Genomic DNA, 25,051 nt, shown 5'->3' with positions numbered 1-25,051 from the left:
AGCATAGTTCACGTTTGTCTATCTTATAGTTCAGTGGTAAAATATAGAGGATAAGTAGATTAAATAAAAATGACGTGTTTCTTGAAGAAAATCTGTCACTTTTTTTATTTATCGTTATCAGAATAACTGTGTGGATAAGCATATGGCTGACTTGATACTTCTCACACATGAATAGGTGGTTGACTGGTATTTACAGTGAGAATGCTATTGTTATTTAGACTTACATGTTGGCGTATTAATTCTGCAGTAATTTAGAGGCCCCTATTCTAGGACTTCTAAGGAGGTCTTCAAGGCATTTGAGGAGCTACTGATGCAGTAAACATCATGTATTTTTCTCAGGAAAGGTCCCATAGTGTTCAACAGATTCTCAGAGTTGTCATTGATCCAGTAAAATTTAGGAAGTACCATGCTTGATATTTGCCAAAGAAACCCAAATTATTAAAAACCATTTACGTGTTCTGAAAAAAAAGGAGAGGGAAATACTAAATGGTATACTTTTTAAAGTTTAATGACTTATTGGCTAGATAAAATATTCATGGGTAGTCTAAAATTTTTTAAGTGGATTACATTCTACATGTATAGCATTGAATTAATACCAAATAGAGACATGTATTTAATGAGTATGTGTTCAGATAGTCATCAAAGAAGATAGATAATAACTCATTTACATATCATAGAACTAGTAAGGTACAAAGAGTAGGATAATAATTATTATTTAGCACTCATTATTATTTGCAAGGCACTGTGCTAAGAGATTTATAAGTATTATCCTTTCTAAATATCACAACAGTCCTACCAGGGAAGGTAGCACCACACTCAGCATCATGCAGATGAAGGGTCCCTATGGGAAAAACCAAGGAGAAAATAACCAGAATAAATTGGGGGTGTATGTATATGTTATCCCAGTTCCTTAATTAAAAAAAAAAAAAGATTATTACTAAATAACTAGTCTTTTCTTGCCTCACAAGCCTCTACAGATAATGAAGAACTTCTGCAGTTTCCACTGGAACTCTGTTCAGATTCGCTGCCTTCTCATCCTTTTCCACCAGCTAAAGGTTGGTTAAGTAAGGGAAATCCAAACATAAATCCTAGTTTCTAATGTCTTTCACTTGTTTCTTCATTGTCGGCAATCTTACTTAATCTTGAGATGAAGATTTATTCTTTATTCCCTCATTGTATATTTCTTCATGTTCATAAAGGGGAGAAAGTGATGTTCTTTTAATTTTTCAAGTAATCTCATCACAAATTTTTAAGGTAATTTTTCGTATGATACTCCATTTTTACTTCTCAAATATAGTAAACTTTTATTTTTAGAGATTTGGATTTCCCAAAGCAATTACTTACACGTGATGTATTTGGTATTTATATTATATTTGGTAAATTTCTTTTTCCAGCAACAGTCGAACCTTTACAAAAATTTTCATTTTGAAAATGACAAGAAACTATTTTCTTCAGAAGGTATTACAGAGGTAAATCTACTTAACAGCAGTAAATCTACTCAGAGCTGTGCAATCGTTGGAGAAAAATGAAAACATAGTTTGTTCCATTTTTCTTCTGATTTCCATGCAATTTTTATTATAAAATTCACAGAATTATTGTACCTTATTTCATAGCATTACATGTACAATAAATGTAGTTTGTGTTTCTTTCTAAATTTTTTATTGCATTTATTATATAAAAGCAAGTTGGCTTTTCTAATATATATATTTCATAATACAGGTGAGTATATTTTATGATTTCTACTTGTCAATTATCTGACACCAAATTAGGTATAATACAATATAGTTTTATATTCACTATTGGATATATGTCAATAGAGTCTTTACTAAGTCAGTGCAAGCTCTGTCTATGTAGGTAAATAGAGCCTGTGTCATATTTTGAAGATGAAAAGGTAAGCTACTTTCAAAATCTGAGCTTTCTAACATGGTAACTCTTTCCTTTTTGTCTAAATTAAAATTTTGATTTAGAATTCCATGGAGAATTTTTGCATACCTCAACTTCTTTGAAAGAATAGAGAGGAAAGATAAAATCCAAAGATAATCTCAGTTCATATTTATAAATTAAGTGTAGCTTCCAGAACAAAAAGCAGAACTGCCAAAATACTCCTTAATTGAGTAAACAGGATTTTTTTTTAAATACCTATTTTATACAGAAATTCGTGTTTAACACAGGTGTCAGTTCATTTATCCTGACCCTGTAATGAGGGAAAAAAAAAACAAAACCAAAAACATAATCAACAAACAAAGATTTGATCAACCGATAATCTATAGGAATATATATTTGTGTACTTAAGGTCCCTGTTAACTCAATTTTACCATATTGTCAATAGCTACTGGATTCTGCAGATTAGATTTAATCTCTGTAAGTTTGCCTTATGTGTATAACTTACAGTTTCTGTAGTAGCTTTCAAAATATTTTCGAGCGTAATTAAAACTACTATTTCTTATGATCATTAGTATATTTTGTACAAACGATAGATACTTTGTGAACTGAAGAAGAAGGAAAGACTTGGTTAGACTAAGTCATATCTGAACAATACCTAAAATATTTGCAGTTCATTTTAGGGACCAGAGAGAGGGGCCATGAGGTGGAGAGATAAAGCAATAGACCTGGGATCTCTTCTCAGTTTTACTACTGGTGAAGTGTGAGAAGTTGGGTCAGTTAACCTCTATAAACCTCAGTTCCTCATCTGTAAAATGTGAAAGTATTAAGGTTGACTCTAGCCTTTAAAATTCTCTGATTCCTTGAGTTTCTATAGTTTATGGTTCTTTAATTATTAACATATTCCTATTATTAAAAACAAATCAAAATATGCTTGTCATCACACTGAACTTCTATTAAGTTAAATAAAAAATTTCCAAATAACTTCTAATCAGTTAAACCAATAATTTTTAAAACATAAAGTTTCTTCAAAGATGCCTCATGGCTTTCCAGAAGGCAAGGTGGGAAGGGACCTGAGAAGTGTGGCCGAGTGAGAGGTCAGGTCTCTGGACCCCTGTTCTGCCTGTGAACTAGAGCAGCTTCAATTCTGTGTGCTTTTACGTATTGGTTTTCTATACGTGATTTTGTTTGAAGACAGCGTTTCAAAACGTTGGAAAACAACTGAATCAGAACATTCCACCTTTATCATCATCATCATCATCATCATCATCATCATCATCTTCAGATATCATCACATCTGATACTAATGTATATAAAACTTTACATGTTAAGTATTCAACTGAAAGACCTATGTGTTTTTCCCTCAGTATTACATTTCAAAATCATCGGTAAACACTAAAAAGTTTATCTGTACCTTTTTGTAAGTAGTTTTGTAAATTGTGGTTTATGTTGCATGCTTATTTATTGTCTTTGTTTCCTTAAGTCTTTTCAGGAGGACATGGACTATAACAAATATATTTGAAAAAGTTATCTAAAAGTATTTTTGAAGATTTGAGGATAGGATGGGTTTTGAAAAGGTCTGCAGAATGTTAGAATGGAGTGTTATAACATGAATGTAATAATGGGCATTGTAACATGAAGAAAAGTTTGGATAGAGGATAGAAATATCTGGAAAAAGTTAAGTGCAGCAATTTAGAGGAAACAGGCAGGAGAGAGAAAGGTAAGAGTTCTAGGAATAAATGCGCAGAAAACTTCCTACTTTCTTATGTGCAACTACAAGAGGCTTAAAGGTCAACTACTAACACTGAGACGTAAATAAATGCATAATTTTATAGTTTTGTTAGGTCATTTAGCTAAGTTGGTAGAGCTCTTTTTTTAATTCTGAAAAGTTTGGATTTTAATTTATTTTTCATGTTCTTATCACAACAAATAGGATGATTTGTTAAAATTTTTCATTTCCTTTTATGTTGACAGTAGTTTCAAGAACTAAGTACCGTATGTTTCTTAATACTTCCATCTTTTCACTTGTAGATAAACTTTTTGTGTTGTTGAAAATGAATGACTGTTATGTGAAGAAAAGATGCTTTAATTATATGTGTCCTAATTCTCTGTGTAGAGTAAGCCTGGGCCTGAATTGTCCATCCATGTTCAATTTTTTCTTCCATCTTTTGTTATATTTGGTTTTGTTTCTCAAGGTAACAAAATAGTTTGATGTATGTGTCTCAAATTTATGGTTGATTTGGTGTTACCTTGCTAGTTATCTTGATTTTTCTGATTTGAAAATATTAAAAGATGCTGAGCCAAAGTAAAATCTTAAAGGACATCATGTGAAAGTCATCAAAATTTTTTGCTGAACACTATGAGAGGATCATAGATGACGTGCATCAACATATAAGGCTGTGTTATGAGAAAGAACGTGGCTATAGCACATTTTTTATACCACTTTCATAATGTTTTTCAAATTATTAATATTATACTTTGTGTTTTCTCTGAAATGGTTTTAAGAGACTTTAAGAATGATATACACAGAAAAAAAGCAAATACAGTAAAAATGGGCAATCTAAGTGAATATAATTTGGGTGAAAGGAAGAAAAAATCAGTAAGATTTTTCTCATGGACTCCAGTTAATCTCAAGAATTTTATACATGTAATTTTCATAAAAGGTTAGCATATTACTTTAGATACATACCTAAAGACCTAAATCTTCAGATATTAGATAGCGGATAAAATAGTGGAGCTTAAGAACTTACATTAATGACAAAAATGTGTGAATCACATAAATATATATATGTATAAATATATATAAATATGTATCTCAAATACTTTATAAATCTCATGTATAGTAGGATAATCATTTTCATTAAAATTCTGAGTTTAAGACTTTAAAAAGGTTTAATTAAGTCAGTTTTAGTTTTTATATACTGTTTGATAGACGTGTATAGAAGAAAAGTTTTTTGTACCCACCTTGTTTCTGCTTTCATTTTGCTTTATGCTGGGATAATTTCCTCTTGTTCAGTGGCATCAGCTAGGCTGGCAGAGTACTCTTGTCATTAAGCAGCTGCTGACTAATGTGACAAGCATAGGTCAAAATCTGGATTTTAATATAAAAGAAAACAAGTTAGCTTATACCGTTAATATACTGTACTCCCTAATTAGGTATACACATCAGAAAATTTTTTATTTTTATCTTTATTGTAGGTTTATAAGAGTTCCTTTTTATTTTTGTTAAACTAAATTTGATTTTAAAAGATAGTTTAACTTTAAATTTAATGACTTGCCTCACATTTTAAACTAGCAATTAGAAATACTCCTAAAACTCCAAAGTTAGCTTTTGTTGTTTTCCTGCCAACTAATGGTTCTGATTTCTTACAAGTATATATAATTCTTTATACTAAAATATCTTTATATATTAACAATTCAGTGCATGTCTGTGTTTTCTTTTTTTGAACAATATATTTTGTCACAATGACCAAATGTTAGCAACAACAAAAAAAAATTACAGTTCTCTATGTTATTTATGGCCACAACAATCCATTAGAAGTTCTGAAAGGGGAAAGATGCTGAGTGGAAGGAGAGTGAGAGGAAAATAGAAACTGAAGAGAGAGAGATGTATGAAAAAGTTATCTAAGAAATGGGAAGGAAGGAAAGGAGGGATGGAGGGAGGAAGGGAAAGAGGGAAGAGAATTGATGGAGAAGTAGGGTTAAGGAATCTTAGCTTCTTTATGGCAGCTTGAGGACAGTGAAATCCAAAATCAGAGGAAGAGTAAAAAGTAAAAAAAAAAAAAGGAGTAAAAAGCAAAGAAAGATTTAATTGGGTTACTGACAGAAAACAGGGATAATTTGGAAGAGAGAATATAAAGGATGGTAGTGAGAGGAGGATGGTAGCAGTGGATGCAGGAAAATGGAAAAGGTATACTGAAGAAAAAAGACAAGTGGTTTAGGATGTTGTACATCTTTAGTTGGACTTTTTTTTTTTTTATTAGCATTTATTTGATGCTGAATTTACTCCCAGGCCTTAAGTTTTTGTTTCTTCAGTTTCTTCTGAGAGATCTTTTTCTTCTGTGCAACCTCTTCTTCTGGTTTGGAAAAATCTGCCCTTTTTCCATTAGGATCATCTCAGTGTGGCAGGGGGAGCTCATGTATGGGCTTCCCGTCCACGAGCTCTGTAAATTCTGTGCAGCATCTTTCTTGGGAGCTTCGTTCACTGGTTCTGCTCAGTGACCAAAGAGTCTGCATCTAAGCCCTCAAGTTCAGTATCACTCTGCATTTTTAAGCCTGTGCAGCAAAAATTTTACACTCTCTTTGGGCCACTGACCCTCAATCCAGCCCCACTTTTAGGTCTGGGCAAACCTACCAACTCCCCCCTTGTAACAACGGAATAGCACATTGCTTCTGTAAAATGACATCCTTCAGATACTTGGTGGCTTTTTGGATATGCATATCCATGATGGCCTGGCAGTTTCACGATTGTTCTTAAATTGAACAAGATTTAAACCTCTTGATTTGGATGATATTTTAGGGTTCTCTGGGTCAAATGAATGGTGAACCATTTTCAGAGGTCACCTCAGGATGCTTACGGGAAGAGTAGTTGGAAACTTTAATGACCCAAATAGAGAGGCTAATTATTTTTGTCCTCTAATGAGGTATTACATGTGTATTATAGTGAATTTTTTTCCCTTGTGGACTATACAAATTGAAGCTATTTATATCTTTCTCTATGCCTTAATAATTTTTAACTATAACATGGCAGTTTCATTATCAATCCACCAATATTTGAATATCGTTATGGACGTAGTTTATACTGGATGTTTATAAACATCTGACTCAGTTATTAAGCCAGTTATAAGACTTAGCCAATCAATGCCTTATAGATTGATAGAAATGCCTAGAGGAACATAAACACACATTTTGATCATAATAACTTAAAACAAGAATGTTTAAATAGGAAAATACAGCATACATTTTGAAGACTCCCGATTGCACATGTTTTAATCTGCCAAAGAACCTTTTCCAGAAGTTTCAGGAATTTTTTCAGTTTTAGTACTTTTCTTAAGATGACCAGAATTGTCTGAAATATTTTTTATCAGAGCAAAGATGCTCTGTAAATTCTAATGATACAAAGTGAATAAGTGGTCAGAACAGTTAAAGGTCAGTGTAGAACTTGATCATAGCTAATCAATACCTCGTCATTTGTTATGACAAATTACATAAGAGAATGGAGAAGCCGCAAACTTTAGAAGCATTGGACCATGTGTAATTAAAGGACGAAGAATCCTTGCCATATTTTGTTTCTTTTTGTCATCAATATGCTCACTTACACTAAACTTTTAACCTAGGTTAGTGCCCTCCCCATACCTGTAGGGCTTGTTAAATATTGCTAGAGTGTACTAAGAGAATAATAAAACTGCATGTTCTATGTGCCTTGCTAACTTTTTCGGGTCATTTATTTGGGGATAACAAGTAAGTTATCATTATCACTTACTTGTGCTTTGTTAAAAAAGCAAAGTGATCTTTTTCTTGTATTCAGCAGGGAAGGAAATCGTGAGAGAAGTGGGCTACTGTATGGCTTTTGAGACTGTCTGCAGCTAGAATGGGGACCTAAGATAAGAAGTGTTTTTCTCCAACTCTTCCAAATAACATATACAGATGGCCCATAACTGAGCATTAACACCTCAACAAAGCCTGACAGACTTTTAATAAGATTTCTACCCTTGAATATGAAATGTGGTGTTTTGTTTTGTTTTGTTTTAGTATTGGCATAGATATTGAGTATGTATTTTTTATTTCTTTTTAACCAGAATTACTAGTTTGTCAGTGAGCCAGATAGCTTATATCTGTAGTACCTTCTATTTTGAAAATCCTACTACCTGGGAAGCCAAACTGTAATCGGAAGGAGCAGAGTGACTGAGAACGTGAGGTCATAGTTATATGAGGTATTCAAACCAGTCCGAGGTGCTGATGTTCATCTCCTGCCAGGACCCGCTCATCTTGGGCCTTTTCTCGGGGAGAAAAATTAAGATCATAGCAAGCATGTGAAAAGATGAACCTGCTTTTATTAAGAGAGATTTAAAAAACCCTCCCTTACCATTTCCGTTAATAGTGTCTCCAATTTTAAAACTTTTTTTTTCCAGATTTTAGTTTAGATACATTCATATTTGATGGAAGGGTATAAACATTTTCCCTCACTTGTATTTTCCCTCTTCCCATCCTTTGTACAAATTTTTTGGAAAAGAAATAAATGCACATGGTGAAAAATTCAAATCCTACAAAAAAAAAAAAAATCACCCAAAATAAAGCTCCCTTTCCTTTCATTTCCCTTCCCAGGAGGCAACTACTCTTGATAACTTATTATCTTATTATCTGTCTTTGTAAAGGTATCCTAGTTTTCCTTTTTTAAAAAACACATATTTTACACATTTGTGTACCTTTGTTTTTTTCGTTTGATTCGTTTGAACAGATACTTTGTCCGTTTAAGCTCTTTTTGTGGGCATTTGCCATTTAATTATATACAATTGCTACTAGGGAATTCCATTTTACACAGGTAATATTGATATATAGAAGATGATTTCATTTTAGTAATTTTCACTTTTTTTTTAGCTTCCCCCCCTTTTCCACATTTAAAAAAAATTCACAGAATTCCTAATGCCAACTATATTTTCCATAATTCTCCACTCACCAATTATACTGCACGGGCTATATGAGAGCCCTGGAATCCAGCTGGAGTAGCTAGGCCTCTGGGTCTGTCCCTGTGCTAAGGTGTCCCTAGAGATCTGGTAAGCCTCTCAATGTCAGTTTTCTTCTGGTCTTGTTCCTGTAGGTTCCATCTCCTCCTGGGCTTCCAGTACCCCTCAGGATCCTAAATTGGGAGGACTCTCCTTGTCTAGATCTACAGGCGGCTGAGGGCATAATTGTCAGGGCATGTCCACAGCATAGCACCTTCAAGGCATTTTGTGCACCCCACCTAGTGATCCCATGTATTCATCAGCTCTGTATTGTAAGAGCACTGTACATTCTCCATTATTAGTTGATAGTCTCATATGACTTAAAAAATGGTGTGGTGATATGGGAGAAACTTCCATTGCACCCAATTACCAGAAACATTCTGTACAAATCTTATTTTTGAAAAGTGTAGCTTTTATTAATTTAAGACTATTACCCAAAGACCAGCACATTAGGCAGAGACAAAAATATGTATTTAGTTTACAATTTTTTTAAACCAGCTGACCCAAATAATTCTCAGTGTTTCTTATGAGTTATTTCTAACTTGACAACACTATTCCTAACTTGACAACACTATTCCAAATATGCTAGTGTAGATAGAGCCTGAACATTAGAAATAGATGTTTTTTTCTTTAATAGTACTGTTTAAATTTGTACAATACCTTAGGTATCTATAGTAACAATATAAAATATCAGGGAAAATTCTGGGTCTACTTTTGTGAGGTCACTGGAAGGGAAGTGATTGGGGTTCCTAGTTATTTCAGTGGCTAGCTGTCACATTTTCATTTCACAAAGTTTTGATATCACTAGAGGGAGCTGTTGATAGTGAAGTCCTTGAATGAGGGGGAGGGTTATGGCTAGTGAAGAGCAAAGAGCTTGTGTTTATCTGTGAGACTTCCATCATTGCCCTGTGTGTAATTTTTATCTCACTGGCTCTTCCCCCCACAAATGTTTCCCTTTCCTATTTCATTTCAGATTTACTTCCCAATACATTGACCCTTTTCTCTGCTCAGTTTTCTTACATCCTGCTTTCATCATACTAACATTTGTTGTTGTGTTTATGTTTTCTCATGTCCTTAAAATTTCTGAAACTTTTTCTGTTATAGTAACAAGTAGTCTTCCTTGGCATGGTATTTATTGATGGAGCTAGTTTTCATATATCAATAGAAATTGCTTTTTAAACCTAAATACTTCTATTTGGTTTGCTTTTATAATGAAGCCATAAAAATTTCCTTCTAGTTGTCTGGCTTATCGAGAATATTTACAAACAGCAAAGAAGAGATACTGGCTTGTATTTAGCATCCAAGCTAATGTTGTTCATGTTGTCTTATTAGAACACCTGGAGAGTGCAAGTTCTAACTCAGGTATACCAGCTGCACAGAGAGGTGAGTTTGTGTAATTAAGCAAATAGTCACCAAAGGTGTGAAATTCTAGTGTGGTGGTGCATAAACGTACAGACATTGAAGAAATGCACTGGACAATAGAACAGACACCAAAATGTGACTTTATTATAGTTAGAGTATGCCTTAAAAATATTAATTAAACTAATACTTAACATTTTTTAGCATTTTAATAGTTTCCCAGTTTCTAAAAATAAAATTTTAGCTCTTTAACATTATTTTTTTTAGCTTAGTGGTAGTAAAAGTTATTCTTTTCAAAAGGAGAACTCAGACTCACATCTTTCCCCCCCTCCGTATCTTATGTAATCATAAACTTTGTTACCAAAATCATACATGGAAACAAAATACTGATAAAAACAACCCTTTGGCTTTCCTGTTACTGATGGTAGAAAGAAGGAATTTTAATAAAAGATAAGTCAACTATTTATTTTTTAAAAATGTATTTTTCAACATTTGATTCTCATTAGTTTTAGTTGTGATTTTAGTATAGAAATAGGGAAGGCAGTTATTCACAAAGTTTGGATGGCAAATTGAAAGCTCTAACATACAAACTGCTAAAACATTGTGAAGTAAAAAGAATGGGAAATAAAATTAGTGAAAACACAGTATGTGGTCCTTTCACTTGATATTTTTGTTGAACTCCACTTCGTTTTGCCTAAGAGACCACACCAGAAATGCTCAGCCAGCTTAACTGAGAACTTGGTTTTGGACAAATCAGTGTCTAAAGCTTGACTCTTTACTGCCTCTCTTACCTGACTTGATAAGGACCATTCTTTTTCTAAATTACAGTTAAATTACTTCATCGGAAGGAGTTATGACGAGTAAGAGACGTCATACATATTTTTTTTCTTTGTTTTTTCTTTTGTTTTCTGTCTGTGTTTCCAGCAACGTCAGTTGATTACAGTTCCTTTGCAGACAGATGCAGCAGCTGGATAGAGCTCATTAAACTGAAAGCTCAGACCATAAGGCGCGGATCAATTAAGACAAGTAGGCGGATGTTTCTACCACATTATGATCTGAGAAGCATATCCCTGATTTCCCAGCGGTGAAGGCTAGACCTTTCTACGCAGTAATAATATTGCCAATCAATCATGTGTTGGAGTGTGAAAGCTGCGGACTCTAATGGTCATTTAGCAAAAGTTATTGCAGGGCCTTTAGATTTAATTTTTAACTGTAGAATTGTGTTTCTAAATTTTTACTTTTTGTGAAGGTATTCTTAAAAGTATATAAATAGATATTATCATCTAATGGAAGGAAATTGTCAGCTCTTATTGAAGAGACACTCTCCCAGGACCCAAGGTACTATGTAGCATATGACATATGTCAGTTTACTAAGTGTGATATCCAGAAGGCTGAAAGAAGGAGGTATTTCTGGAGAGAAAGTAGTAACTCTTACCTCACTGCTAGACTCAAGATCATTATATGTTCTTTATTTATACTGCATGTGTTTTGGTAGATTTTGAGGTAAATGTATTTGAGTGAAAGAATTTACAGGACATTAATAGGGAAGGAACTATGTTTTAGAGGAACGATCATAGTATATAGAACCAGCCAGATCTGGTTTTGAATCCTAGAAGTGCCATTTTAATAGCTGTGTGACCTTGGGCAAGTTATTTAACTTCTCAGAGCCTTGGTTTCCTCATGTGTAAAATGGGGCTAATAATACCAATGTTGCTGGGTTGTTCTAAGGATTCGATATATATGTCTGGCTTAATAGTAGTTATTTGATAAGTCGTAGTTATTATTTTTGTTATTGTACAAACAGTCAACTTTTAAACAGCCAAGGTCATTTAAGTTTTTAAAATTATGAGTTTGATCAAAATGGTTTGGAAAAGAAACTTATTGCAACTAGTTAACATAAGGTTTATCTACAAGTTGACAGTGATGAAGTCATCTGAAAAAGATGGAAAAAAACTGGGAAATATAACAACTTTCACACTCTCTTTGTAATAATTTGTTCCTACAGCAGATAATTTTTAATTGCTCTGCCGCTTTTTCTTTTTCTTCACTTTATAACGATCATTGTATGTGTAGCTACACCGCATCAACATTTTCTTTTGCAGGAATGCCATTTTTCTTCCAAAAGAATTCCATTCCAGCATTTCTTATGTTTTTCTTTCTCTCTCTTTTTTAATTGCATGCACTGCATGATAATTTCTTTTCTTTCATGACATGGCTTAGCCTCACAGACAGCTGAATGTTGTCACCACTTACTCCGAAACCTTTGGGAATACTTGAATTACCAGCATCTGATCTTGTTGCTTTCTCTTCTTTCTTCAATTTTAGCTGTGACAGTTGAAAAAGCAAGTCCAATGGGTGAAGGAAATTTCCGGAATCGTTCTGCTCCACCTTGTGCAAATTCTACAGTTGGGGTTGTTAAGATGACTCCTCTTTCTTTCATTCCTGGAGCAAAAATAACAAAATATCTTGGGATAATTAACATGTTTTTCATTCGAGAAACCACGTCTCTACGTGAGGTAATTTTATAGATGTTATTTCATTATTTTTGTGAATTTTGTCTGATTGAAGATAGTAGTGACAAAAAGCAAACATGTTTCAAATCAAATTTTTTCCCCCAAAAATAACACACATACACATCATGTTTTTTCACTAACCTGTCTGAATTGGTTCCAGATTAGATTTACCAAATTTCATACGATAACTAGTATCATCACGAGTTGTATTGAATTTAAACCCATTTATTATTAAAATTTCTAGATCCTTATCATATGATAAATAAAACAAATTTACCCATGTTTAACTAGAGGTTTAAAATAACCCTGTAAGAAAAGCTTAGTTTTCTGAGTAGTTATTTCCCCAACATATTTAAATAGCAGTTTTTAAGGGGTTATATTCAGAAATAGGGAACAATATTGTAGATGTGTTATTTATGGGGATAGTTTATATAATTCTCTCTGAAAAAGAATGAGGCTACTTATTTCACTCCATCAGTATATGAAAATGCCATTTATTTAAATTCTTACACTGCATACCTTTAAACTTTAATTTGTATTTTAAATAACAGTAGTTATAATATTTTACTTGATGTGATCAACGTTAATCAGGCTATTACTGTTTTTCATTACACAGGAATTTCAACTGAATAAAAAATTACATTGTTGTCTTACTTATGGAACAAGCTGCTGAGCAAATTAATATGAATAGAGAAATTTTTTAATGATTGAGATGTGAAACCCAGTAAACTCTTCAAATTCTACTTCAGCAGCAGTTGTATTTTTTCAGTGTGTTCATTATAAAGATGACTTAGCTATGCTTTTTTCCCACTGTTTCACCAGCATTGTTTTTATACTTTGTTAGAAATAACAGCCTACATACTGTTTTTGAAAATCGTGCTACTATGCTGCACATAACAGTGTCGAGCACAGTGTAAACATAAGACATTTTTTTTGGTGTAAATCAGTAAACGATTTCTGACAAATTAATTAGACAGATGTTTCCTTTAAGATAAAGTAGTTTTTCAATCATATTCTAATTGTGTTGAGATGGAAAAGAAGATGTTCTCAGAAACCTTTAATATAGAATTAAAATAGGTGACACTTCTAAGTCCATTTAAGTTTGACAAAGAAAGTTGGGTGTGAGAAGCTGGCATATATTGGTGAATTAACTTTTTCTAATTGCTCTTAATAGCTGATGCATATTGCACTGTTTTAAATCCATAAAGTTTTATTTCCTAAGTTCCTTCTCTATTGCTTAAGCAACCATACCCCAAAATGTTGCTTCACGGTAGATTTTTCCTTCAACAGAAATTTATAATATTAACTGTATGGCATAAATATACCAAATTTATTCATTGCTTGTTGAATATTTTGCTTATAGTCATTAAAATCTTTTCAAACTTACCCCTCTGTTACTCTGCCATCAGAATTTCTTGATTTCAAAGGTGGGAGGAAAACTAATAAAAGTAAACAAAATGTACTAAGCTATGATTGTGTTGGAGACAGGCTGAAGCAGCTCAATTCCTTAATTACAAAAAGAAATATTTTTACAAACTTATACATAGCCTGTTCAGAAAGAGGTGACCTAGTCAAATGTTTTTCTAACAGTGCATTCAGTTTCGCACTTAACTTCCAGTTTAAAGTTGGAAATTTCTTCCTAAACTGTAAATAACCTCTAGTAAAATTTGTGAAAAACTTAGATGGAAAAGCTTTTTAAGCAATCTGCTATCCTTTGTTTTCTGTATTGTTTGTTTTTGAACAATGAAAAAGGTCTTCAAAGTACTGGATTTCATTCCTAGCAATACTTAGTATGGAATACTTAGTATACATACCTGTTGAACTAGGTGTTAGCATATAGTAGGGAACAAAACCGATGCAGTCGCTGACCTAATAAGTTTACAGTTCAGTGGAAGTGGAGCATGGTGGACATTAAACAAATAATTATATAACTAGTATATAACTACTAGTGATGTTAAGTAAACTAAAGAAATACAACAGAGGCTATCAGAGAATATGCTGGGGGAACTCGCTTTAGATTAGGCTGTCCAGGAAGATATCTCTGAGGAAGTTCCCTGTAAGCCAGGACCTGAAGAATTGAATACGAGTTATCCTGGTGGAAAAATGGGTGAGGTGCCCTCAGGAACAGTATGTGCAAAAACCCTGAGGCAGGAAAAGTGCTTGACATCTTTGAGAAATGGATAAAGGGCAAGTGTGACTGGAATATGGTTCAGAATGGGAAATATGGATAGCAGGGAGGTTTTATTGTTTCTGTTTATCATCAATTTATTCGAATAATGATGGGAATGGTTTCATAGAGGGAGCTGTTGAAGATGGAGGAACAATTTGAATTCTTGCTCTGCCATTTACTCACTGGCTATGGGATCAGTCATAGCTAGTCATGGGCGTATTACAAATTCTTTGAGCTTCAATTTCATCATCTGTACAATAGTGGTAGTCATCCCTATCGTAGAATGTTGACTGAAGGTTGGTTGGTTTGTTCATGCATTCAATAAATGCCCATTATGAAGGATATTAAAATTATGCATTCTACTAAGATCATTTAAGATGTTTTAATATATATTCTTTGACATTTTATATTCATTCCTGTGTACATGTATAGAGTTTGAGTTTCCTGTGCATTATTATGTAGGAAGGAGGAGTCAGTGGTTTTCTCCATGCTTTCATTGCTGAAGTGTTCGCAATGGTGAGAGCTCATGTTGCTGCCCTAGGAGGGAATGCTGTTGTCTCCTACATAATGAAGCAGTGTGTCTTCATGGAGAATCCAAATAAGAACCAGGTGAGATGTAAAGCTCTCTGACAGGGGATCCTGTGAATTTCCCCCATGGTCTTCCTGCCTGCCACCCTCCCCCACTAAAGAGATTTGCTCTTTCTGGAGCTTTTTGATTCTCGATGCTTAGGGCTTGTTGTAATGAATATATTGATAACCATTGTCATACATAGGTCAGATGCTGTTTTCACATCCCAGGTGCTAGTTATTATTCCTACATACTTCTGGAAGTTTTGCTCCTAATTTACTGCTCTTTCCACCATGTTGGTGGGTCTTTGGAATACAGCGCTGGCTTACTGAGGAGTTAAAAATGCCCTCTGGTTTTAGATGCCGTTCTGGTGGAAAGTACACCATGGTTGGGTCACACTGTTTTTTGTTGTGGTTCTTTTTTTTAATGAGTAACATAATTCTGTTAATGGGGCAAAGGAATATTGGTTAGGTTAAATTTTAGAATAAATTTCTTTTATCAGTTTTGTTAAGATAATTCACTTAAAATTGCTAAAGATTCCTTTAAAAATTAAATAACTGTATTAATGGGTTTCTTGATTTGCCTTTCCTGTGAACTGCCTTCTTATCTTGTGCTCATTTTTCTATTGGGTTGTCTGTCTTTTCTTTGATGACTTATAAGCCTATGCTTGTGTAACAACATAGAGTGCCCCTAATGTGGCAGAAGAATATGAGTGTATTGTTGAATTTGTGACTGAACATGTCCTGTTGTTCTTATAGGCACAGTGTCTTATAAATGTAAGTGGTGATGCGGTGGTTTTTGTTCGTGAATCTGAATTGGAAGTGGTATCAACTCAGCAACCTACTGCCAACTGCCAGTCATCATGTACTGGAGGAGAAGTCACAACCTGAAGTAGCTTAGAAAGAAAGAGCTCAACTAAATGAAATTCATCTGTCTCCATTGTTTTGTCGTTAATCATCTTACTAGACTTTTTAAAAATTCAACTTGATTTGAAATAATTAAGGAAGATTGATATGAGTAGATTGATTTGTCTAGAATCCCTTGGAGGTATGAGAATTTTCTAATCTTGACAATTTGTTTCCCAAGCCTAGATAGACAAGCCCCATGGAATCTTAACCTTCAGAAAGTTAGGATAAATTTCTCAAAGAACTGTAGCAAAGATGGAAGATATTTGTAATTTATGTTGATTTTATTAAAATACTAATTTACAAAAAATGAAATGGAAAGATCATCAGGAAACTAGGATAGCTACCCCGATGTAACTTAGAAAGGGGAAGCAACACATTCACAAGTTGTTACTGAGTAAATAGTCTGATTTGAGGGATGTGTGGAGGAAATGGAGAAAAGTTTTCAGAAAACGGGGTTTCTTAATGTGTTTTATTTTGATGAGGAATTTGATCACAACTGAAAGGGAACCGTGCTTCAGCCATCTTTTAATAAGAAGTTAAAATTCTGCAGTTTGGATCCATACTGTGTCTTAGGTACTATAAAAGAAGACATAACTTATCAATGCCAGTGTCCTTTCATTGAAAGTTTTAACAATATCTCTAAGGAGGGAGGAAAAAATTCTATATAACTTCATAACTGGCCAAATTTCAGTTGGTGCTTAATTTGTCTATAAGAGGCTTGGCTTCAACAGGGAAGAAAAGGTCAGTGAATTTTACTGAAGTAGTTAAAATACTATTGATTTTTAAATACTAGTTAAAATACTAGTAGGAACATAAAGTTATTTCCTAATAAAATTATGATGTACTTCTACCAAATAAACAGAATTTTAGTAATATCTTAGGGACTTTTGATGGTGAGTTAGACTGTATTTGGCATAGAATTTGGAAATGTAACTTGAATGTAAATATGCTGCAAAATGTTGAATGTATACACAGAAACACTTTTTCTGTCCATGCCAAATACCTGTTATGAATGAACCTAAAAAAGTACATCCCTCCTTTGCACAATAAAATTTCTTTATAAACTCATGATTTTGCTCTTCCAGGATAACAAACTGCCCTACATATTAGAAGTCATTTTCTTGTTATCACAGGTGTCAATATTTTTCTGTATTTTGTTTATAATTTTATTTTTTAAATAAAAGTTTATAAAGATAAACAGGAATATTCCTAAATCGCTTCTTTGCTTCCTTGATGTAGTACTGTCAGTAGTCTGAAATCATTTTGCATTTGATCATCTCCATTCATTCCTCCAGTCAACAAACATCTGTTGCGCATCTATTGTATGCAAAGCCCTATTCTTAATTTGGGGGGAAAATATTTATATATATATATAAATATATATATATACATATATATTACATATATATATATGTAATTGTGGCACTTTGTGTCTTGGGCAGGTAGGTATTCATTCAGTAACTCTTGAATGCCTCCTGGATCTCGGCATAGTTTTAGGCAGTGAACAAAACACACCTAAGTTCCTGCTCTTGTGGAGCTTATGTTCATGGGTTACACAAGTATCTGATTTGTAAAAGTGTACTATAGCACTATAAAAATTGCTGCTGTTTGTTGAATGCTTACTATGTGCCAGATAGTCTAACAAATATGTTTTTGTATTAACTCCTTTAATTTTTTCAGAAACCCTATGAGGTAGATATTATTGTTAAGTCCCATTTTATAGTTGAGGCAGCTGAGCAGAGTTTTTGTGATTCGCCTAAGGACACAATAAATAGTTGAGCCAAGATTCGAGCACAGGGACTCAATGTGGCTCTGATGTCTACATAACAGAAAATGTGTGTTGCTTGCGATGAAGGTAGCTCGGTAGCTTCCCGAAGAAAATAATAGTTAAGCTCAGTCTGGAAAGATAGGCAGTTCACTGGAATTGACTATTTGTTCATAGTTTTATTCATCCATTCATCCAACCAACAGCTATTTTGTGACTGCCTAGTATGTTTCAGAGTCCTTTCTAGGCAGGGGAATAATAATACAACTCTAATAACTGAGTACCTATTATTTGTAATATCCTGTGCCTCTACATTAATTTTTAAAACATAAAACTAACTGGGTGGTGTTATCTCCGTTTTGCTATGAATGACTGTATACTCAACAGAGGCCCAGGCTGATTTCTAGGAAAGCTGGGGTTTCCTTAACCACGCAGGCTTGCTGTCTGTCTGCTCACATGAGCTGTTTGCTCATATGGGCTGCCTTCAAAGCACAATCAGCTCACGCCCAGATTGGCTTTCCAGAAAAGCTAATGTTACCCTATACCCCAAGAAGCGCCGGTGTTCCCTATATGTGGATTCCCTCAGAAATATTATCATTTTAAACAGATGTGCTGGGACTTACTGTTTTGGAATCCTGAGGCCACTTACAGTGTGTAGTGCAGGGGATCCTGCCGACTTCGCCATGTGTCGTGCGGGGTGTCAGGCGGGGTCTGTGGGGTCTCTGCTCCCGCTCCCCACATAAGAACGCAGGACATGGTGAGGCCAAAAAGGAACACCCACGGAGCCATAGGTAGGGGAGTCATACCACTATACTCTCACTGGCAGCTGGGTTGGAGACACAGGAAACAGGAGCAACACAATTCTCAACCCTCACTGTGCTGCTTGCAGACTCAGCCACCATCTTCTTGCTAGCCCCCATTATTTCTGCTAGCCTAGCCACAGCAGTTATATTCGTGCCCGATGGCTCACTGGTTACAGCTGACGGCCAACTAGCCACAGCTGCTGGCCATTTGATCACAGTCGATGGCCATTTACTACCTGAGCCAGCACCTTTCTATGTGAGGCCGAGAGCCTGGAAACTGCTTTTTGGGGCTCTGTCCCCACACAGTGTTTACAGCATGCCTTGTATTATTCATTCTTCATTGCTGCTCCAAAGGTAAAGGACACAGTTTAACCAATACTTTGCTAGACTGACTCCTACTTCCATCTCCTACTCTCCCATACTCCATTACCATCTGGCTTCCATCTCTTGATCTGCCCCTGAATTTAAACATGCCAAGGACACAAGGATTGGATTGCAGTATTGGATAGCTGACAAGCTTTTTTATGCGTGTACATACATTGTTTCATAAAGGCATAAATGAGATCATACACACAATTTTTAAATAGTTTTATTTTTTTGCCTTTTTGCCTTTTTCTCCTTTCCTATCACATGTTAATAACTTAGTATGTATCATTGCATATTAAAAATCTGCTAATTAGGTATAATTTACATTCAATAAAATTAATCTATTTTAAGTGTGTGGTTCAAAGAGTTTTGACAGATAGAGTCAATCAGTAACCAAGATAAAGAACATTTCCATCCCCTCCCCGCCCCCTCACGAGTTATGTCCTTTTGTAGTCAGTCCACATCCCCTTCCATGTAAACGGGACCTTGTGCTTGGTAACTTTCACTTAGTATAATGTTTTCTAGGTGCATCCACGTATGGACAACATTTTTTGCTATTGTGAATAAAGCTGTTTTTTATTTGAGTTTGCTATTTTCTGTGAAAACATAATTTCTGTTCTGTGGGGTTGACTTTTCCTTGTTGATAATCTGCCATGTGTGTGGCAGGATTTCCTCTTATTTTGTTGTCCGTCCATATAGTTGATGGTAACTTTTATCATATTCAAACTTTTAATTTTATTATGGACAATATGACTATCTTTTCTTTCTTGGATACTCAGTTAAGTTGTTCTCCCCTGGATTTTTTGGCTATTTTGAAGGTTCATCAAATTTAACATGTTTGAATTACTCTCATCTTGGTGGCTCCCCACCAAATTTCTTACTCTTCATTATTTCTTATTATTAAATTCTGTCACCACTTATCCAGTTTTAGCTTGAGTCAGATACTTGAGGGAAATCCAAAGCCTGTACTCTTTCCAACACATCATCCAGTCTCACAGAACAAGATACACAAAAATATGGAAGCATGAAAATGTATGTTGTATGAAAGCAACAAATTTATTCACACTTTTGTAGTCCCCCCTCCCCCCCCACTGCCCCTCAGGGTTGGGTCTTTCACAGAGTGCTTTGAGAATCTGATCTAAGCTTTGGATCTTTTCCCCAGAAAAATAAGCATACACATGAAATTTTACACACTACAGGCAGTTTATTGAAACCCCTTCATTGACCCCAGGTTAAATCTAGTATAGGATGAATAGAGGGGAATAAGGAACCAGACCAAAGAATATGTTAGGAATGATTGGGTAAATGCTATCTTAAAAAATTGATGGTTTTAGGGCCTCGTGGGAGGGCCTCTGGTGCAGGTCCAGGTAACCTGCGTGTGGCAGGGTGGAAATTACATCATAGGAGTTACAAACTGATCTGTGGTTGTTCGCTGCCTGTGTGTGCTAAAGTTGGAGGCATGTGGGAGAGGCCACGCTAATGTTCCGAAGACAGCTGCTGCCAATTACAGGCCTGGGGGAGCTCTGCAAAAAGCCAGGACACTCTGAGGCCTGCTGCCACTTGCTTGCTACCTTAAGGTTCAGCTACTGATAAAGCCTCTTGTAGAGCAGGAGTTGGGTGAGGCAGGGTCTCAGGGAGTCACTAGACTGGAAAGAGTTGTCAGCACGTTAATGTAGACTCAGGTTTGCTGCCAGTGCTGAGCCTGGAGATACTCAGTAGAAGTCTCAGAGCACCTGGGGCCCGTGGACTCCCATAGTTTTCCAAGAAAGTGCCATGTGGGCGGGGATGGCTACTGGAAAACAAAGTACTTCCGGTGGCAGTGGGGGGGGGGGCTTGGGTAGGACGGGTGAGTCAGCAGAGCTCACCAGACCAATCAGATTCCGATTTGGCCTGTGGGGGTGGGCTCAACACAGGAAAAACGGCGTTGGCCTGCTGGTTGCATGGGAGAGGTAGCACAGGCAGCAAAAATGGCGATTGTCCTTCAGCCCTTGCTCTGAAGCCACACACCACAGTCTGCCCTCGTATGTCTCGGGCAACTCCCAAGTCACTGTCCCTCCGCTGGAGCCCAAAGTGAGTGCCTGTGAGTGAGTGCGTCAGTGCATGGGCCCTTTAAGACGATGTCTGGATTTCCTGTAGCCTTCCGTCCCACCTGGATGGTTGGAATCCCGTTTTTCACAGCCACATGTGGGGGCTCTTCCTGGCACTAGTATTCCAGGCTTGGGAGGCCAGTGTGGGGCTGGGACCCCCCGCCCCTCCTCCAGGGGAAAACTCTGCAGCTCAGATGTCCCCCCTGATTCTCAACTGCCACACAGAGGTTTGGGGCCAGCCGTTTTCGCGTCTCCACCCCTCCTACGGTAAGTCTTGACATGTCTTTTTCTTTATAATTATAAAACTTCTGTTATAACTATATAGTTATAAAACTTATGTTCAGCCAGACTTCAGATGGTTCTCCAGGTGATTGTTCTATAATTTAGTTGTAATTTAAATGTGTTCATGAAAGGAAGCATGCACAGTGTTTATACACTGTTTATATACTCCGCCATCTCGGATCTGTCAAGACATTTTTTAGATTAGATTTTTAAATGTCAAAAAAATCCGGCATAGCTGGGGTAGGCAGAATAATAGCCCCCCTCATCTCTCCAAAAATATCCAGAGCTTAATCCCCAGAACCTGTGAATATATTACCTTTCATAACAAAAGAGACTTTGCAGATGTGATAAAAGTTAAAGACCTTGAGATGGGGAAGTTATCCATGGTTATCTGTTAGGGTCCTAGAATCTAATCACGTTAATCCTTAAAAGTGGAAGGGGGGGGGGTAGAAGCATAGGTTAGAGATTCTTTGAGAGTTGGATTCAAGCTGCCATTGTTGGCTTTGAAGAAGGAAGACAGGAGCTCCAAGCTGAGAAATGTAGGTGGCCTCTAGGTGCTAGGTATGGCTGGCACCCTGCTGACAGCCAGCAAGGAAACAGGGTTCTCAGTTCTACAACCACAAGGAACTGAATTTTTCCAGCAACTCAAATGGACAAGAAAATGGATTATCCCCTAGAGCCTCTAGAAAGGAACAGAACCAAGAGCTTAATTTTAGCCTTGTGAGACCCTTATCTAACCTCTGACCTATGGAAGTATAAGGTAATAAAGTTATTTAAGCCGTTAAATTTGTGGTAATTTGTGGTGGTAGGAATAGAAAACTAATACGAATTCTTATAAACTCTCTAGATATGTAAAGTTACCATATAGTTATGCGATTTATGATAACATCTAATATGAAATCACAAATTCAGGGTACAAGTACAGTCATGTCTCTTATTTTTCCAATTAATTTTTTTGAATACGCACTTGACTAATTAGCACAAATCTAGAATCTCGTGCCTTTGAGGTCATCTCCACTTAGAATTGTCCAAGAACTCTAGGGGCTCAATGCAGTCCCCAAAAGCTAAGTTCAGCTTCCACACCCAAGCTGTGACAGCACAGTAACTTCTTTGGTACACTGTTGCATTTGCTTCTCATTGCCACATGGCGTCGCTGTTGGTATGGGTTCCACACAGTAGCACAGAAGATGCTTGTCTTCTGCCGTTGATGACGCCAAACTGACCAAAGCTTCTTTCTACACAGGTTTCCAGGTTCTTCAGCAAGTGATCTTATTTCCTCTGTGCCTACTCCTTCCAAGGAAGCCTGATAAGTTTCAGGTCCTAGTGCTCAACCCAACTGTCAATTGAGTTGTGACCCCCCCAAAAAAAAATTCTGATTTTTTTCCATATAATTTTAGAATGGCTTGTTAATGTATATATATAATTTTTATATGTAAACATCCTGCTTTTTTAAATTGAGGTTGTGTTGAATCTATAGTCCCGTTTAGGGAGCATTCATTCACAGCTTAATGTGGAGTCTCCAGGAACATGCTATTTCTGTCTTTTCTCATCAGTATTCTGTAGTTTTCAGTACATAAATCTTGAACTTTTTTTTTTTTTGGAGGGGCTCTTTATACTTGTACTTAAGTACTTCATGTATTTTTGTTCCTATTATAAATGAGTACTGTTTTAATTTCCAATAGTTATTCCTTTTTAGTGTATACAAATATAATTGATTTTTTACACTGATCTTGTATCTTGCAGCCACATATCGATTCTAGTAACATTTTTCTGTGTCTGATTTTTGGGGAGTTTTTATGTAGACAGTCATTGGTAAGACAAAGCATAGGGACAATTTTATTTCTTTTGTTTCCCAATCTGAATGACTTTTATGTGTTTTCTTGTTCATTACTAAATTGGCAGTATTAACAATTACCTTAGTAAATAATTAAGTATAATGTAGAGTGGTAGGAGTGGATATCTTAGCTTTGTTCAGATCTCAGGGGGAAGGCATTCAGTCTTTCATTATTAGGTATGATGTTACCTGGGTTTTTCCAAGAAGCTCTTTGAATTTTGTCAAATGCTTATTTTCTATCTATTGAGACAGTCATACGAATTTTCTTCTTTAGTATGTTGATATGGTGACTTGCACTTAGTGATTTTCAAATGTTAAACCAAACATTCCTTCCTCTTTTATTTTCCAGAAGAGTTTATCTATAGTTGATACAATTTATTCCATAAATGTGTGATAGAATTTGCCAGTAAAGCCATCTAAGCCTTGAGTTTCCTTTGTTGGAATGTCTTTATAAATTGATTTTATTAATAGATATGGGGCTCTTCAGGTTATCTTTCTGTTCTTGTGTGAGCTTTGGTAGTTTGTCTCTAAGGAATTTGTCCATTTTTTCTAAATTGTCAAATTTATTGATAGAAAGTTATTAATGCTATTTCTATATTATCTTTTAATTACCTGCGGGATCTATAGTTATATATTTGCTTTTCATTCCTGATACTGGTAATTTGTGGCAACTCATTTTTTTTTTCTTGATCAGTTTGGCTAGGAGTTCATCTCATTTATTGATCTTTTCAAAGAACCAGCTTTTAATTTCATTGATTTTTCTCTGTTTTCAATTTTATTTGATTCTGCTCTTATCATTGTATTTCCTTCCTTATACTGGCTTAGGGTTTAATTTGCTCTTATTTTTCTAGTTCCTTAAGGTGGAAACTTAGATCATTGATTTGAGGCCTTTCCTCTTTTCTAATATAAGCATTTAATATGATACATTTCCCTCTGTGCACTAATAGGTTCTTTTAGTAGGATCCCCAAATTTTGATAGGTGTTTTCTATTTTCATTAACCTCAAAGTATTTTATAATCTTTTCTTTTACCTTCCTCTTTATTTAATGGGTTATTTAAAAGAATGTTGTATACTTTTCAAATATTTAGGGATTTTCCAGATATATCTTTTGTGGTGGTAACAATTATGTTCTAGTCTCTTAGCAACTTTGCAGTTTATCACACAGTATTGTTGACTATAATTACTATGCTGTGCATTAGATCTCCAGAACTTATTTATTCACTGTTTGCAAGTTTGTACCCGTAAACAGCATCTCCTTAATTCCTTCACTCGCCAGCCCCTGGTAACCAGCATTCTACTCTCTGTTTTTACAAGTCTGGCTTTTGAATTTATATTATTTATTTATTTAATTGATATCATTGACATGTAACATCATATAAATTTAAGGTATACAGCATGTAGGTTTGATACATTTGTGTATTGCAGAATGATTGCCACCGTAGCTTTAGCTAATATCTCTGTCACATCATATAATTATAATTTCTTTTTTATGGTGGGAATAATTAAGTTCTAGTTTCTTAGCAAGTTTGATGTTTGTAATACAGTATTGTTGTTTACAATTACTATACTGTGCAAGTCTGATTTGTTTAGATTCTACATATAAGTGAAGTTATACAGTATTTGTCTTTCTCTGTCTGACATCTCTCTTCGTATAATGCCCTCAAGGTCTTTCTGATTTTATTTTATCTCCACTATTGACAAAAGTTATGCTGCTTCTTTAAAAAGTTTTAGTGGTTGCTCTAGGCTTTTTAATATATACTTTTAATTTATCATGGTCTACCTTCAAATACTAT

At 35.2% G+C, this 25,051-nt stretch overlaps 1 protein-coding gene across 16 annotated transcripts in view; it reads left to right on the top strand.

Moving 5' to 3' along the window:
* Positions 1-17,356, top strand: part of C2CD5 (C2 calcium dependent domain containing 5) — an 81,222-nt gene extending 63,866 nt beyond the window's left edge. For 8 of the 16 annotated variants that reach the window (XM_033116804.1, XM_033116812.1, XM_033116806.1 and 5 more), the window contains 6 exons: positions 969-1,055; positions 9,936-9,986; positions 10,887-10,988; positions 12,288-12,478; positions 15,108-15,254; positions 15,972-17,275. In XM_033116804.1, coding sequence (XP_032972695.1) covers positions 969-1,055; positions 9,936-9,986; positions 10,887-10,988; positions 12,288-12,478; positions 15,108-15,254; positions 15,972-16,103 — 710 coding nt within the window. In that variant the 3' untranslated portion in view covers positions 16,104-17,275. Of the gene's footprint in view, positions 1-968; positions 1,056-9,935; positions 9,987-10,886; positions 10,989-12,287; positions 12,479-15,107; positions 15,255-15,971 lie in introns of all 16 variants that reach the window. The other 8 variants (XM_033116814.1, XM_033116817.1, XM_033116815.1 and 5 more) reach the window with 4 other exon arrangements.
* The last annotated feature ends 7,695 nt before the right edge of the window (positions 17,357-25,051 follow it).

Source organism: Rhinolophus ferrumequinum, chromosome 10, assembly GCF_004115265.2.
Source record: "Rhinolophus ferrumequinum isolate MPI-CBG mRhiFer1 chromosome 10, mRhiFer1_v1.p, whole genome shotgun sequence".
NCBI lineage: Eukaryota > Metazoa > Chordata > Mammalia > Chiroptera > Rhinolophidae > Rhinolophus > Rhinolophus ferrumequinum.
The sequence above is the reverse complement of the archived record's forward strand: the minus strand, read 5'-3'. Positions and strand labels throughout refer to the sequence as shown.